The following is a 14,806-nucleotide window of genomic DNA, read 5'->3' as shown; positions in this document are numbered from 1 at the left end:
CCATCCAGTATCAGCGAATGACTATTAAGAGTGGAGATCAGGGGTCACTACAATACTGAAACATACTTGGAGCAGACACCCAGTTCATAGAACGTAAATTAATGCAACCACACAGCTTATAAGTATGCAGGTACAATACAAAGGCGGGGGGGGGAGGGGGGGGGGACCGAATGGACCATAAAAACAAGAGATATGGTAAGAACTTACCTTTGTTATCTCTGTTTCTACGAAGTCCATAGGGTTCACAGGGTTGACCTTGGGGGGTATAGGTTGGGATCCAAATCCGGGCACCATGCAATTAAAGCTTTTAGCTCCCAGGATGCACTTGGGTCCACTCTCCCTATAACCCCGCCCCCCAGCCAGAGGCACCTCAGTTTGTAAGTAGCCAAAGGCCGGAGGAGGAGAGAAAAAGAGAGAAAACTGGAACACTCAAGAACCATACTCACAGAAAAGGAGACGGGAAACCGGTGACCAGTAACACAGCCCATATGAAGCAGGTGCTTCAGACCCTATGGACTTCGTAGAAACAGAGATAACAAAGGTAAGTTCTTACCATATCTCTTGTTTTCTACTTCAGGGTCCATAGGGGGTCCACAGGGTTGACCTTGGGGATGTCCCAAAGCAGTTCAACCAAGGGTGGGGACGCTCCTCTGCTGAGAGGAGAATCCGTCGCCAAAAAGGAAGCATCTTGAGAGGCAAAGGAAACCAATGTCTAGAACCTTAAAAAGGTGTGGACAGAAGACCACGTGGTCACCTAGTAAGGCAAAACAGCCGAGGCGCCACAGCGAGCCACCCACGAGGGTTACCTGGCCCGAGAAAAAACAAGCCTCAACGACAGAAATGCCCACCCATGGGTAGGCCCGAGGAAGACATACGAGGCCATCCAGCCAACATTTCATTATAGGCCGGCCATCCGTTCCTGTGAAAACCAGAAACCGCAGGCCACCGATAAGGAGTCCGATTTCCATAAGGAACTTGAACGGATCACATAAAGCCAAAGAGGCCGGACCACAGTCAATGAGACCACACCAGCCGAGAGGACTGGGGACTGAATGGCCGTACCATAAGTTCCAGAATAATATGGAACCTAAAAACCACTCTAAGAAGAAACACAGGGCGAGAGCAACTCACACCCTGACATGAAGCCCTCCAGAAGAGGGAGCCACATGAGAACGCTCCCAACTCAGACACGAGACAGAGACAGAGAGAGACAGAGACAGAGAGAGATCGATCGATCTCAGACCACCAATAAGGAGTCCGATTTCCGTAAGGTGCTTGAACGGATCACATTTCAAAGAGTCCGGACCACACTCAATGAGGCCACACCAGCCGAGAGGACTGGGGGCTGAATGGCTGTACCATAAGATCCAGAATAATATGGAACCTAAAAACCACATTAAGAAGAAACACGGGGCGAGAGCAACTCACACCCTGACATGATGCCCTCCAGAAGAGGGAGCCACATGAGAACGCTCCCAAGTCAGACACTCTCCTGGTTAATATAAACACCCTGAAAGAAAGAGAGAGATTAAACAATAGACCATGTAATGGCTATCACAACCAGCGGTTCCATTGACTGTCCCTGGCGGGAACAAAGAACCACTACTAACTCCCAAGGAGTCCCTAGGGAGGACAAATGGAGGCATAATCCAGAAAACACTCCAAAGAATGAACTGGATACCAGAGTGGAGCAATTCCATATCTTAACCATACCGACAGTGTAGAGATCCGCACTGTCAGGAAGGCCAGGCCGATGGTGAAACCCAAGCCAGCCGTAAGGAATGCCAGAATATCTGGAAATCCTGGACACCGGAGGATCGTATCGACAAGTACAATACCATAAGAATTATGTATGCCACAGTCCGTGGCAGATCCCAGCAAAGTCTGGCCTATCTGCTCTAAACATCTCAATGAAGATAGAGCCAGGGAAGCCCTAGGACCACAGTAGGGGCGCAGTCAAAGACAAACGATCCAGGTCCAGGGAAAAACAAGGACCCTGAGACAACAGGTCCAGATAGTGAAGCAGTATGAACGGAGCATCGATGAGGAGACTCCGAAAATCTTAGTACCAGTGATGTCTGGGACGAACTGGAGCCTCCAGAAGGAAAGCCCCTCCGTCTCAAATTAAACTTCCGAAGACCTCGAGGAAGAAGGGAGACCGGAGGACACAGGTACACAAAGTGGAAGGACCACTTCACTGACAAAGAGTCACTGAAGGTAGCTTCAGTACTCCTAGAGCTGGACTGTAACACCGGTAATGTGTGATAGAGTCAGAAGGCCATGAGGATCAATCACCTCAGGGAGGCCCCCTCTGCTCACCAGGAGTTGAAACCTCTCTTGGAGAAGAGACTAGTCCCCGGGATGCACGTCGTGACGGCTGAGGAAGCCCGCTTCCCTATGGAGAGCTCCGGGAATGAACACTGCAGAGTTGGCCAGGAGAAGACCCTTGGACCATGTCAGAATGTATGACATTCCTGTCATTGCCACCCAACTACCAGTGTTGCCTAGATGGAAGCCACTGTTGTTGGACTGTCGGACTGAACCTATTCAGGTTTACCGTGACATATGGGTTAGGCCAGAGTGAAGGCCCAAGACAGCCTAAAGTACCAACAAGTTAAGTGGCAGGGCAGAAGCGACAGACGTCCAACTGCCCCGAAACGAATGCGGACCAGACACTGTCTGTAGCAAAGAATACCCTGGACGAGATGGCCATAGCCACCCGGACAGAGACCGACTCGCCTCCGGAGAAAGCATCATCGTTCGAACAGCGATCTGATGGAAAAAACTCGATCCATCTGGAGAGGAGTCAATTATGGCAAGGCCTGGAATGGAACGGAGCACATTCCACCCTACCAAAAGGTAGACACTCTGGTAGACCGCGCATCACAAAGAGTAATGACATATGTTGACTGCGTAGACATCCGCACACTCCAAGTTGAAGAGTGGAGATCTTGTCTTACGCCAGAAAAATTCTCAGATTCTGAGAATCCAGCAGTGCTCCCAGATGAAGAAAACCCTGTGAGGGATGCAGGGAGGACTTTTTCTCCGTTGACTAATTATCTGTGCCGAGAAGAAGCCACGGTTATCCTGACCTGGCGGTAAAGTAACTTGGTGACCCTGCTAAAAGCAGGAGGCCGTCCAGAGAAAGAAGCATTCGGATACACTGAACAGGTGAACTGTCAGAAAATCCATAAAGCTGGTAAACCCCGGTGAAGTTGAGGATAGTCCCAAAAGGCAGAGCCCGAAACTTACAAGTGTTGCTGTGGCACAGCAAACCTGAACCCATGCTGATGAAAAGGCTCTGTATGTACCCGTAGGTACGTATCCTGAACACTCAGATATACCATAAAATCCCCAGGTTCCAAACGTCGGATGATGGAGCATGGAGGATTCCACCTGAGTCCAGGTACCCTTGGAATCTGATTCAGGGATTTGAGACAGAGTATAGGCAAATGAGGACCAGTCGGTCACTGCCCCAGAAAGAAAGTAGAACAACCAGTCCCTCACTGAGATTGTGAGGCTGGCCGAAATAGCTCTGCTTTCCGCAAAGACTGTATAGCTTTCTGGGATTGTAAGGCCCTGATCGGGTCTGAAGAAGGGCCCGTGTAACAATGCCTGTGAGGAGGCCGCCTGAGCAATGAGAGGCCGTTGAGAATCAGCACCTCACTCTGGAATCCCCCAGACGTAGACCTGTCCCGTCAGGCCGAAGGTTTATCCTCAGGCGTAGAAGCAGGGTCGTCCGGAAGTCCAGGACTGCTCGGTACTGGATATGGTGGCCCCCGTGGAGGCCGACAGCCTAGGAAAAAACAGGCCTTTAGGCTGACCCTGAGGAGAAAAAGACTTAACAGAGTTAGTCCGAATGTAGTGGGAGTAGCTAAAGACGGTATCTCTCCATTAGTGATACTGCCAATGATGCAACAATCTTGTCAAGGTCAGGACCAAACAAGATTTTCCCCATGGAAGGAGTCTGCACCTCTGCTTTCCCATAACGCAGCCATAGGGTATTGCGGCAGATACAGTCGCAGCCGAAACCCTGAAAGTTAGAAGACCGGCATCCAATGTAGGTAATCCCACATATGACCACTGCATATTTTATGTGAACGGCAAAAGATATTTGAACCCCAGACGTGGAGGGAGGGGAAAAACGTTACAAAAGCATCACCATACGATGGCCATGGTAGGACGGGCAACAGGCCCTGAAAACGAGTACATTGATTTCAGGCAAAGTTACCACCTACGGATCCGGAAAATCCGTCCAGGCCTGGATGGGAGGCGGATTAATGCCTGTAACCCGACGAATAACATACAAATCCACCCCAGAAGGAGATTTCCATTACTTGTGAGGACCCTCAGGGAATGGGAAACAGGAGGCCTTTGTGACTCCTCGTATCCGGCGACAGCCAGACTCCCGCCATGAGATCCACCCGCTGGGCAGAAACGGGAAATGTATGATACAGGTGCAGGATCGACATTCTCTATATCCAGAATGAACCTGGCTACCAGCCCCAAAGCAGGGATAATAATACTTGAAATCATCTCCCTCCATGTGAGAGGGAAAGAGCCGAATACACCATCCAGTTCACGGCAGAGCCACTGGGAAGTAACCACAGGGCGTATATCACGCCATTTAGTATTTCGTAGAAAACGACATCCACCAGGGTGGCCTTTGTGGTAATCCCTGCAAGGGGAACGACAGACCGATGTGGTATCGGAGGTAATTCATGTACTGTGAAAAACCCCGGCAGGGAGCGATAGTCTGTGACACAGGGGTAAATTGCAAGAAATTGCGAGATACCCCGAGTTGAAAAGGGCAGTATGGTGAAGTAACTCCAAGCGAGTGACGACAATGGGGCCCGCCCGGCGATCCTCAAAGGAGAGGATCCTGAGAAATAAACCGCCCTTTAAGGGGGTCGTGCAAGGGGCCCGGCACAAGATGGCGCCGCATACATTAACCTTTCTGAGTTAAAATCCTCCGCACTACTACCTGCAGGCTATGACTTGCAGGATAGCAATAATGGGTGCAGTATCGTGTGCAATCTCCTGGTCAGATATATTTGACTATCTTGACAGAAATATTAAGCAGTGCCATACCGGTCCTGACTGACGCTAAGATTAGCTGCAGGGACCCATTATCAGCGTATGCGACTCACAGTTCCATCTAAAATATGGCAATGTGCTGCACGCAACAGTATGTGACAAACCTCACAAATATTAACAAGTATATATATGTGAGGTCTCAGAACCACCCCAGGTAGACCTGTATTAGGGCAGATAAAGAAAAGGGATAGATATACACTGACAGGTGAGCGAATAAAGTACAGACAGTCAGCACTAGCATAAGTCACATACAATGCAGAAAAATACAGATACTTACATTTGCATGACATATAATATACTGCACAATGTCGCTACATTCAACTGCCCAGATTCAGTGTCTGGGAAGGCTATAGCGCTGTGTACACTCACCCAAAATGGCCAGGTACGCAGGGGGACTGGGCACACTGTCATCCTAGGAGTTCTGCAGCACCACCGAGAGATAACGGCCGCTGGAGACCTCAGAAGAAGCGTGGCCCGCAGAGGAAGCAGCTCAGCGACGCCAGACTGTAGCATTGAAAGGCGCGCTGAGCTGAGGGGAGGAGCCGCTAGACAGGGAAGGCTTCCTCCCCTGGCTGGCAAATTAACCCCCCGGGATGCCGGCTCCCGCTGCCGCTATAATCCCTGGTGGGCTAGTGGAGACACGGGGTATGCCTCCATGGAGGGGGAGCCCGCCGCCACCGCTAGCGCCTCCGGTCTGTCCCCAGAGACCAGAGGCATAAGACTGCATGTACACGCGGGTCACCGCAAGCGGTGACCACGCGACTTACCTGTCCCCGTCGATCCGGCAGCAGCCCAGGGATTCCTCGGCTAGTACAGACTCTGGGATCCCGCTGCGATCCCCAGATCTGTACTGGCGTCGCAGCGCCGGCGGGGTGTAGGAGCGGCAGCTTAGACGTCCATTGGACAGTCTGATGCTGCCGCTCTGAAGAGTAGTAAAAAACAAGAAAATAAAACTTAAATAAATTTTAAGCTTAGGGGCTGCTGAGCAGCCCCCCTGCAGTAACGGTGACCCGACTCCGGCCGGGCACCAACTTAAACTGAGGTGCCTCTGGCTGGGGGGCGGGGTTATAGGGAGAGTGGACCCAAGTGCATCCTGGGAGCTAAAAGCTTTAACTGCGTGGTGCCCGGATTTGGTTCCCAACCTATACCTCCCCAAGGTCAACCCTGTGGACCCCCTATGGACCCTGAAGTAGAAATAAATACTAACCCCTTCGCTGCTGAGACTCTATGGCATGTTTCTGGGCTGGTCACATTCTGATATCAATATCAGTAATTACTGATGCAGGGACCACACACATTATAGTTTGTGAACTAAGAGAGTACGTATTTATCATGTTTGTAAATCACCACCAAGAATACTTAGCGGTTTTCCTTTGACATTAATCTATTGTTCCAAAAGAGCAAATGCGGATTTCTACACGTAGGTTTTATAATAAAATCAGATTTTTTTTTTAACATGTGTTTAAACTAAACCCATAAAATGTGTAGGAATGGTATGGGGTCCAGCAAGGAATAACATTATGACAAACTACCGCATCAAATGAGGGGATCCCGGTGCTTATTGATGCCAGGATGTGGGAGACCTGGGCATTAGAAACCCCATCTCTGGACTTAACGCTTTCTAACGTATAGGGTGTGTTTGTTGGTCACCATAAAATAACCACTATGAGAACACATTGGGCCATATTCAATTTGGGAGCGAAAAGTCTGTGCTGGACTTTTCGCACCACATCAGAGGTTTTAGGGGGATAAAGTATCGGGCGCGCCCACTTTATCCCCATATTCAATTAGAAAGCAGTGACAATGGGACCCGGCGGAAAGGTAAGCATCGGGAAAAATAGGGAATTTTCGGGAATTCATCCTAGGACCCCCCTAATCATGTCCTGACATGGGGGATCACTGTGGGTACACCCGTTTTTCCCTGCAGAAAGTAATTAGGATTTTTAAATAGCGGCGGCAGGTGTTTTTTCCCCGACTTTGAAGAAGTGATGAAGAATAGCTCTTAGGAATAACTAATTTAAAAAAATAAATAAATCTATCAAAAATTTGGGGTACATGAAAATAGGGGTAAGCATATTTTTAAGTCCCTAAAGTTAATTTTAAAAATTCAGCAAAAAATGCACCTGCCGCTACTCTGCGCAATGAAGAAAACACCTGCCGCATATTTGGGGACCCCACCAGAATTAATTTTGTTAGTTTGGCATTTTGTTCTCCTATTTTTTTTTTCACCCCCAAATTTAAAGTAACATTTTTGGGGGTGTCCCGATTTATTTATTTTTTTCACTTTTTTTTTTAAATGATACTCCCAGGGGTGCAGGCTAATTTTTTAAGCCTACACCCCTAAACCCCAATTCTGCACTTTTTTTCACCATGTTGAACATGGTGAAAAGTTATCCCCGTTTATTTTACAAAGACTTTTCGCACCGGCGAAAAGTCTTTGAAATTGAATACTGGGATATTTCAAATAGGCGAAAATGACGTCATTGGCGATAAATTATCGCCGATTCCTACATTTTGCCTCAAATTGAATACGGCCCATTGTTTGAAAAAGGGAACTCACACTACTCCAAACGAAGGTGCCAGGATGGGGGGGAACAGACAAGTCAGAAAACAGACAAGTTCGTGCAATCGCTTGCAAATCGCGCATGCATCGGGCATGTTTTGGTCGGAAGCAACCAGCGATGCGCGTGCACGCTGGTCGCTTCCGACATCTATCATCGCTCGTACATGCTGGTCAACCCGATGATCCCGCCAGGTTCAGCATGTGCGGGGATGATGGATGTGCCTGGACTGAACGTTCAGTGTAGGTACATCACTAGATATACAAACGAGAGCACGATTGCAATGTCGTAATCGTGCTCTCGTTTGTATATCTAGTAGTGGATACCCGCCTTTAGATGCCTCCCCCCCCATCCACCAAATCTACTAGTATCTCTGCAATGCAGGTTGATATTGTCTGTTGTTCACAGGTGATTACCAAACAATTACCACTAAGGAGCCCCTTACTTGAAAGAGCAGACTTTCATGTTACAAATAAGGATGTTCCTGAGTTTATTACATATTCCCTCATCCAGGACTTCCTAATGATTTCTGTAGTGCAGGGGAGCTCCCTGGTGATCACACATAATTACCAGAACATCACTTTGCAGGCATCACGTCATTTAAATGACAGGACTGCGCTTTTCAATCAAGATTACTCATGAGTCTGTGGGTGCAAGGATGTGAGAGATAGAGCACTTAAGGTGTGTACACACTAGACGATATGCTCCCTGAGCGATATCGTCTAGTGTATCCCCTGGCAGGGTGTGCTTAATGTCGTTCATGACATTGAGCACACCCGCTGAACGATATCATTAACGATATCGTTCAGCGCCGGGCTCTCTCCCCCATTCCATAACATGCAGCAACCTAACGACATCGTCAGGTTGGCCTGCATGTTAACCCGATGAACGATAATGACGAACGACCCGCTGGAATGCGCGTCGTCGTTATCGTTCATCGTTTTTGTGGTAAAAATGGACGATAAAGTGGACGACTGAACGATATCGTTTTCGTTCAGTCATCCACTTTAATCGCCCAGTGTGTACGCGCCTTAAGAGGGGTCAATCCAAATAGGAGCGAGGAGGGCGAATTGCCATTGGAATGGCATAGAAACTCTGGCAATGGCACGCCAATTCGCCCCCCTCACGGCACAATCTCACCTCGGACTCCCTATGGGACTGTGAACAGAAATGTACGAGTCTGGAGGTACCATAAGTGCGGCATACCACCGCACTTACTCACAGGTGCCAGGCTCTCGCACCTAATTGGATTGGCCCATTAATGCTCTCCACCCTACTTCAAATGGTGTACGATTGACCATTCAGATCATAAGATAAGATGCATAGAAGTGTATCACATCGTACATGATCAGTTGAGATCTCTCTGCAAAACCATCTGATCTGCAATCCAACTAGACGACGGCGGGGACGCGCTTCAGGGTCGCAGAAGACTCAAAATACAACTATTTGCAAACGAATAAGCTGGCCACACACTAGACCAACTTACATCCAACCAGCCAACTAGTTGATTAGTTGGAATGAAAATCTGGTAAGGTATGAAAGCAAATGACAATCAGCACTTTGCTCCCAAACGCCGGAAAATGGACAAAAACTGTTGTTTGAACAAATTGTTTAGGTTAAACATTTAACAAACTTGTTTGACCGACCATTTTCCTCTGTTTTCTGGCATTGAGGAGCAAATTGCTGATCATCAGTTACTCCCATACGTTACCAGATTTTCATTCCAACCAATCAACTAGTTGGTCTAGTGTGTGGCCAGCTTTAGTCTGTCCAACCTGTAGAAACTGCCAAAATCGTGATAAAAAATGGTCCCGTGTATGGCCAGCTTAACAAACCAGGTAATCCAAGGGAGAAAACACTTGTACAGCATCTAATTAGTAGCACTACGCAGGGAGCAATTCACCAGAGAGGGACACACCTGAACTTCCGCTTGATAATTAGAACCCAGGATACAGAGAACCAGCAGCTGAATTCCTAACACTATTATCCCTCCTCCAACAAACTTGAACATTGGCAGCACGCACTTTGGCAGGAAGCATTCCCCTGGCACTTTGGCAGGAAACCCAGATTAGTCCATCAGACTGCAAGATGGCAAAGCAACAGATAGGGGTAGATTGGGAACAAGTTCTGCTGGTGGCCACATGTAGACGAGATTAACTGTAGGTGGGGCCCAAAATAAAAGCAGGCAGGGTTAGCAGCTCACCCTAGCCATAACGGTGGTAAGCATAGCCAATGCAACATGGTAGGCGAGATCACAGCAACTGCAGACAGAGCCTGTCGCAGTAGGTGGAAAGAACACAAGTGGGTGAAGCATTGCACTGGCAGGTGGGGCAAAAAAGTAGGCAGAGGCAGTACCCCAGTGAGTGGAGGACATGCATTAGCTTTACGAGTGCTACAGCTTAATCCGGCAGCAGTGAGTTCCCGGGATTAACAGCAAAGTGATAATCAATGTAAAATAGATCTTTCTTACAGGGTCTCAATCACTAATTTCCCAGACACAAAATACACTGCCCTGGGCAGACCATTATCGAAGGACCCGCTACTCCGGGAACTCACAGACCTGAGTGATGGAAACAAAGAAGGGGGAGTTTCTAACAGTGCAGATTTATTTTATGTGCCAAATTCCAGAGATAAACTCACATGAGCCGCCTCCTTCTCCTTTAGTAAACTTGTCATTTCGGCCTGGTGTTGTCGCATTTTAGAAATAAAATCATCTTCCAAGGCTCGGAGCTTAACTTTGACACTCTCCAGAATGCGCTGTAACTCATTAACCCTCTGCTCCTGGCGCCCAGCTCGGTCCTGCTGCCACCGCACATCCTGTCTGGAACAAGAAAGCGAAGGTCCATCTCTCTGCAAGTCCATATGCAGTTATCAGCCCCACACCTGCCCTGCAGTCTTACTTGAGTTGGTTATTGGACTGGATGAGGCCATGAATCAAATTCTGACGTCTCTCAGTGTCTTCCACCAGCAGCTTAACTGCAGATCTGAGTGCTAGAGACGCCTGCGAGTCCAATACAACTGCACCTAAAGAGGGATGATGTAGAGAAGAATCTCAAAAACAGCAGGAGCACTAACACCGAGCTATATCAGTGTCACAGAGGTAATCCACTGCTCGCCCATCAGCCTCCCCACAGAGATAATCCATAACACAGCTAGGGGTATATTTACTAAAGTGCAGGTTTTTAGAAGTGGAGTTGTGGCCCATAGCAACCAATCAGATTCTACTTATCATTTATCTAGCACATTCTAGAAGATAATTGCTAGAATCTGATTGGTTGCTATGGGCAACAACTTTATGAGCAATTCTTCATAGAGGCTTCCACTACTGTACTGGACACATCACAGCGCACGCCCTAAGAGGTACTACATTGCTCGCCTATCACTGTCCTCATAGAGGCAGTCCACTGCTCGCCCTTTATCCACCACTTATATTGGCAAACCACATACTTGACCCACATACTTGACCCATCACAACCCTCTTCATCAAAGGCAGTACCCTGCTCACCTCCATCCATGAGTCATTTCACTGCCCGATCAGTCATCCCACCCCCTCCAGAGGCAGTCCACTGCTCGCATGTCATCTCACCCAATCCAGAACAAATCTATCACCCTGTGATCTCATTCTATCCAGGACTAGTACACTGCTCACCACATTACTCCACCCCCTCCAGAGGCAGTCCACTGCTCGCATGTCATCTCACCCAATCCATCACTCACCACATTATTCCACCCTCTCCAGAGGCAGTCCACTGCTCACCCTGTGATCTCATCCTATCCAGGACTAGTACTCTGCTAACCACATGACTCCACCCCCTTCCAGAGGAAGTCCACTGCTCTCATTGTCATTACCAATCCATCACACACCACATTACTCCATGACTCCACCCCCTTCCAGAGGAAATCCACTACTTCCCAAAAGTACTCCAATCCCTTCCAGAGGAAGTCCACTGCTCACCACATTACTCCACCCCCTTCCAGAGGAAATCCACTACTCAACAAAAGTACTCCAATCCCTTCCAGAGGAAGTCCACTGCTCACCACATTACTCCACCCCTTTCCAGAGGAAGTCCACTGCTCGCCACATTACTCCACCCACTTCCAGAGAAAGTCCACTGCTCACCACACTACTCACCCCCTTCCAGAGGAAGTCTACTGCCCAAATATTATTCCATCCCCTTCCAGAGAAGGTCCATTGCTCACCACAATACTACACCCCCTTCCACAGGAAGTCCACTGCTCATATTATTCCATCCCATTCCAGAGGAAGTCCACTGCTCACCACACTACTCACCCCCTCCAGAGGAAGTCCACTGCTCACCACATTACTACACTCCCCTTCCAGAGGAAGTCCACTGCTCACCACAATACTACACCCCCTTCCAGAGGAAGTCCACAGCTCATATTATTCCATCCCTTTCCAGAGGAAGTCCACTGCTCACCACACTACTCACCCCCTTCCAGAGGAAGTCTACTGCCCAAATATTATTCCATCCCCTTCAAGAGAAGGTCCATTGCTCACCACAATACTACACCCCCTTCCAGATGAAGTCCACTGCTCATATTATTCCATCCCCTTCCAGAGGAAGTCCACTGCTCACCACATTACTCACCCCATCCAGAGGAAGTCCACTGCTCACCCCCTCCAGAGGAAGTCCACTGCTCACCACATTACTCACCCCCTTCCAGAGGAAGTCCACTGCTCATATTATTCCATCCCCTTCCAGAGGAAGTCCACTGCTCACCACACTACTCACCCCCTCCAGAGAAGGTCCACTGCTCACCACACTACTCATCCCCTCCAGAGGAAGTCCACTGCTCACCCCCTCCAGAGGAAGTCCACTGCTCACCACATTACCCTGGTGGCATACATACATCTACCTACTTCCATAACTTTCCTGCTAACCCCCGTAAACGTATTACTTCTTTTATTACCTGTGAAACGATCACCCTCTGACACGCGCACTGGACAACAGCCATGACGCTTTAGAATCTTATTTATGTTTTCCCATTCATCCAGTTCTTTCTGTAATGAGAAATATAGAAGAGGAAATATGCAGACAGTGGGGAAAAGCAATGCACTAAAAACTCCATTCATACATATAAATAGTATATGTATGTAAAAGGCACACATGGTATACACAGCACCTCATAACATTAGGAAAAAACAAGAGATATGGTAAGAACTTACCTTTGTTATCTCTGTTTCTACGAAGTCCATAGGGTCCACAGGGTTGACCTTGGGGGTATAGGTTGGGAACCAAATCCGGGCACCACGCAGTTAAAGCTTTTAGCTCCCAGGATGCACTTGGGTCCACTCTCCCTATAACCCCACCCCCAAGCCAGAGGCACCTCAGTTTGTAAGTAGCCAAAGGCCGGAGGAGGAGAAAAAAAGAGAGAGAAAACTGGAACACTCGATAACCATACTCACAGAAATGGGGGACGGAAAACCGGTGATCAGCCACACAGCCCATTTGAAGCCAGGTGCGTCAGGGCGGGCGCCCTGTGGACCCTATGGACTTCGTAGAAACAGAGATAACAAAGGTAAGTTCTTACCATATCTCTTGTTTTCTACTTCAGGGTCCATAGGGGGTCCACAGGGTTGACCTTGGGGATGTCCCAAAGCAGTTCAACCAAGGGAGGGGACGCTCCTGTGCTGAGAGGAGAATCCGCCGCCAAAAAGGAAGCATCCGGAGAGGCAAAGGAAACCAATGCCTAGAACCTTAAAAAGGTGTGGGCAGAAGACCACGTGGCCATCTAGCAAGGCAAAACAGCCAAGGCGCCATAGCGAGCCACCCACGAGGGTTACATGGCCCGAGAAAAAACAAGCATCAACAACAGAAAGGCCTACCCATGGGTAGGCCCCTGAAGAAGACATACGAGGCCGTCCAGCCAACATTTGGCCATAGGCCGGCCATCCTTTCCTGTTAAAACCAGAAATCTCAGACCACCAATAAGGAGTCCGATTTCCGTCAGGAACTTGAACGGATCACATAAATCCACAGAGGCCGGACCACAGTCAATGAGGCCACACCAGCCGATAAGACCGGGGACTGAATGGCCTCACCATAAGTTCCAGAATAATATGGAACCTAAAAATCACTAAGAAGAAACACAGGGTGAGAGCAACTCACACCCTGACAAGATGCCCTCCAGAAGAGGGAGCCACATGAGAACGCTCCCAATTCCGACACTCACCTGGGTGATATAAACTCCCTGAGAGAAAGCCAAAGCAATAGACCATGTAATGGCAATCACAACCAGCGGTTCCATTAACTTTCCCCGGAGTCAACGAAGAACCACTACTAACTCCCAAGGAGTCCCTAGGGAGGACAAATGGAGGCATAATCCAGAAAACACTCCAAAGGATGAACTGGATACCAGAGCGGAGCAATTCCATATCTTAATCATACTGACAGTGTAGAGATCCGCACTGTCAGGAAGGCCAGGCCGAGGGTGAAACCCAAGCCAGCCGGAAGGAATGCCAGAATATCTGGAAATCCTGGACACCAGAGGATCATATCGACAGGTATAATACCATAAGAATTATGGCTGCCACAGTTTGTGGTAGGTCCCAGCAAAAACTGATCCATGTGCTCTAATCATTCCAACGATGACAAAGCCAGGGAAGCCGTAAGACCACTGTAGGGACGCAGTCAAAGACAAACGACCCAGGTCCAAGACAAACCCCAGGACCCTGAGACAACAGGTCTGGGCAGTGAAGCATCAGGAATGGAGTATCGATGGAGAGACTCCAAAAAACCAAGTACCCCTGACATCTGGGGCAATCAGGAGCCACCAGCAGGAAAGCATCTCCGTCTCGATTGAAACACTTCCCTCGAGGAAGAATGGAGACCGGAGAACACAGGTACGCAAATTGGAAGAACTACTTCACCGACAAAGAGTCACTGAAGGTTGCTTCAGAATCCCCAGAGTTGGACTGTAACACCATAGTGTGATAGAGTCAGAAGGCCATGAGGGTCACCTCAGGAGGACCCCCCCCCCCTGCTCACCAGGAGATGAAACCTCTCTTGGGGAAGAGACTAGTCCCCTGGATGCACGTCGTGACGGCTGAGGACTCCCGCTTACCAATGGAGAGCACCTGAAATGAACACTGTCGAGATGGTCGGGAGGAGACCCTCAGACAATGT

The 14,806-nt window shown here is 48.8% G+C and overlaps 1 protein-coding gene across 2 annotated transcripts in view; it reads right to left on the bottom strand.

Annotated features, from left to right (window-relative positions):
- The window catches only part of CEP70 (centrosomal protein 70), a 43,730-nt gene that overhangs the window by 19,588 nt on the left and 9,336 nt on the right, over nt 1-14,806 (bottom strand). Inside the window, exons 3-5 of one of the 2 annotated variants that reach the window (XM_088475481.1) lie at nt 12,591-12,681; nt 10,559-10,682; nt 10,299-10,479 (exon numbers count right to left, since the gene is read on the bottom strand). In XM_088475481.1, coding sequence (XP_088331607.1) covers nt 10,299-10,479; nt 10,559-10,682; nt 12,591-12,681 — 396 coding nt within the window. Of the gene's footprint in view, nt 1-10,298; nt 10,480-10,558; nt 10,683-12,590; nt 12,900-14,806 lie in introns of those variants that run through there. The other variant, XM_088475480.1, reaches the window with a different exon arrangement.

Source organism: Taudactylus pleione, unplaced genomic scaffold (assembly GCF_031769625.1).
Source record: "Taudactylus pleione unplaced genomic scaffold, aTauple2 ptg000173l, whole genome shotgun sequence".
NCBI lineage: Eukaryota > Metazoa > Chordata > Amphibia > Anura > Myobatrachidae > Taudactylus > Taudactylus pleione.
Note: the sequence above shows the minus strand (reverse complement) of the source record. Positions and strands in the feature narration are given on the sequence as shown.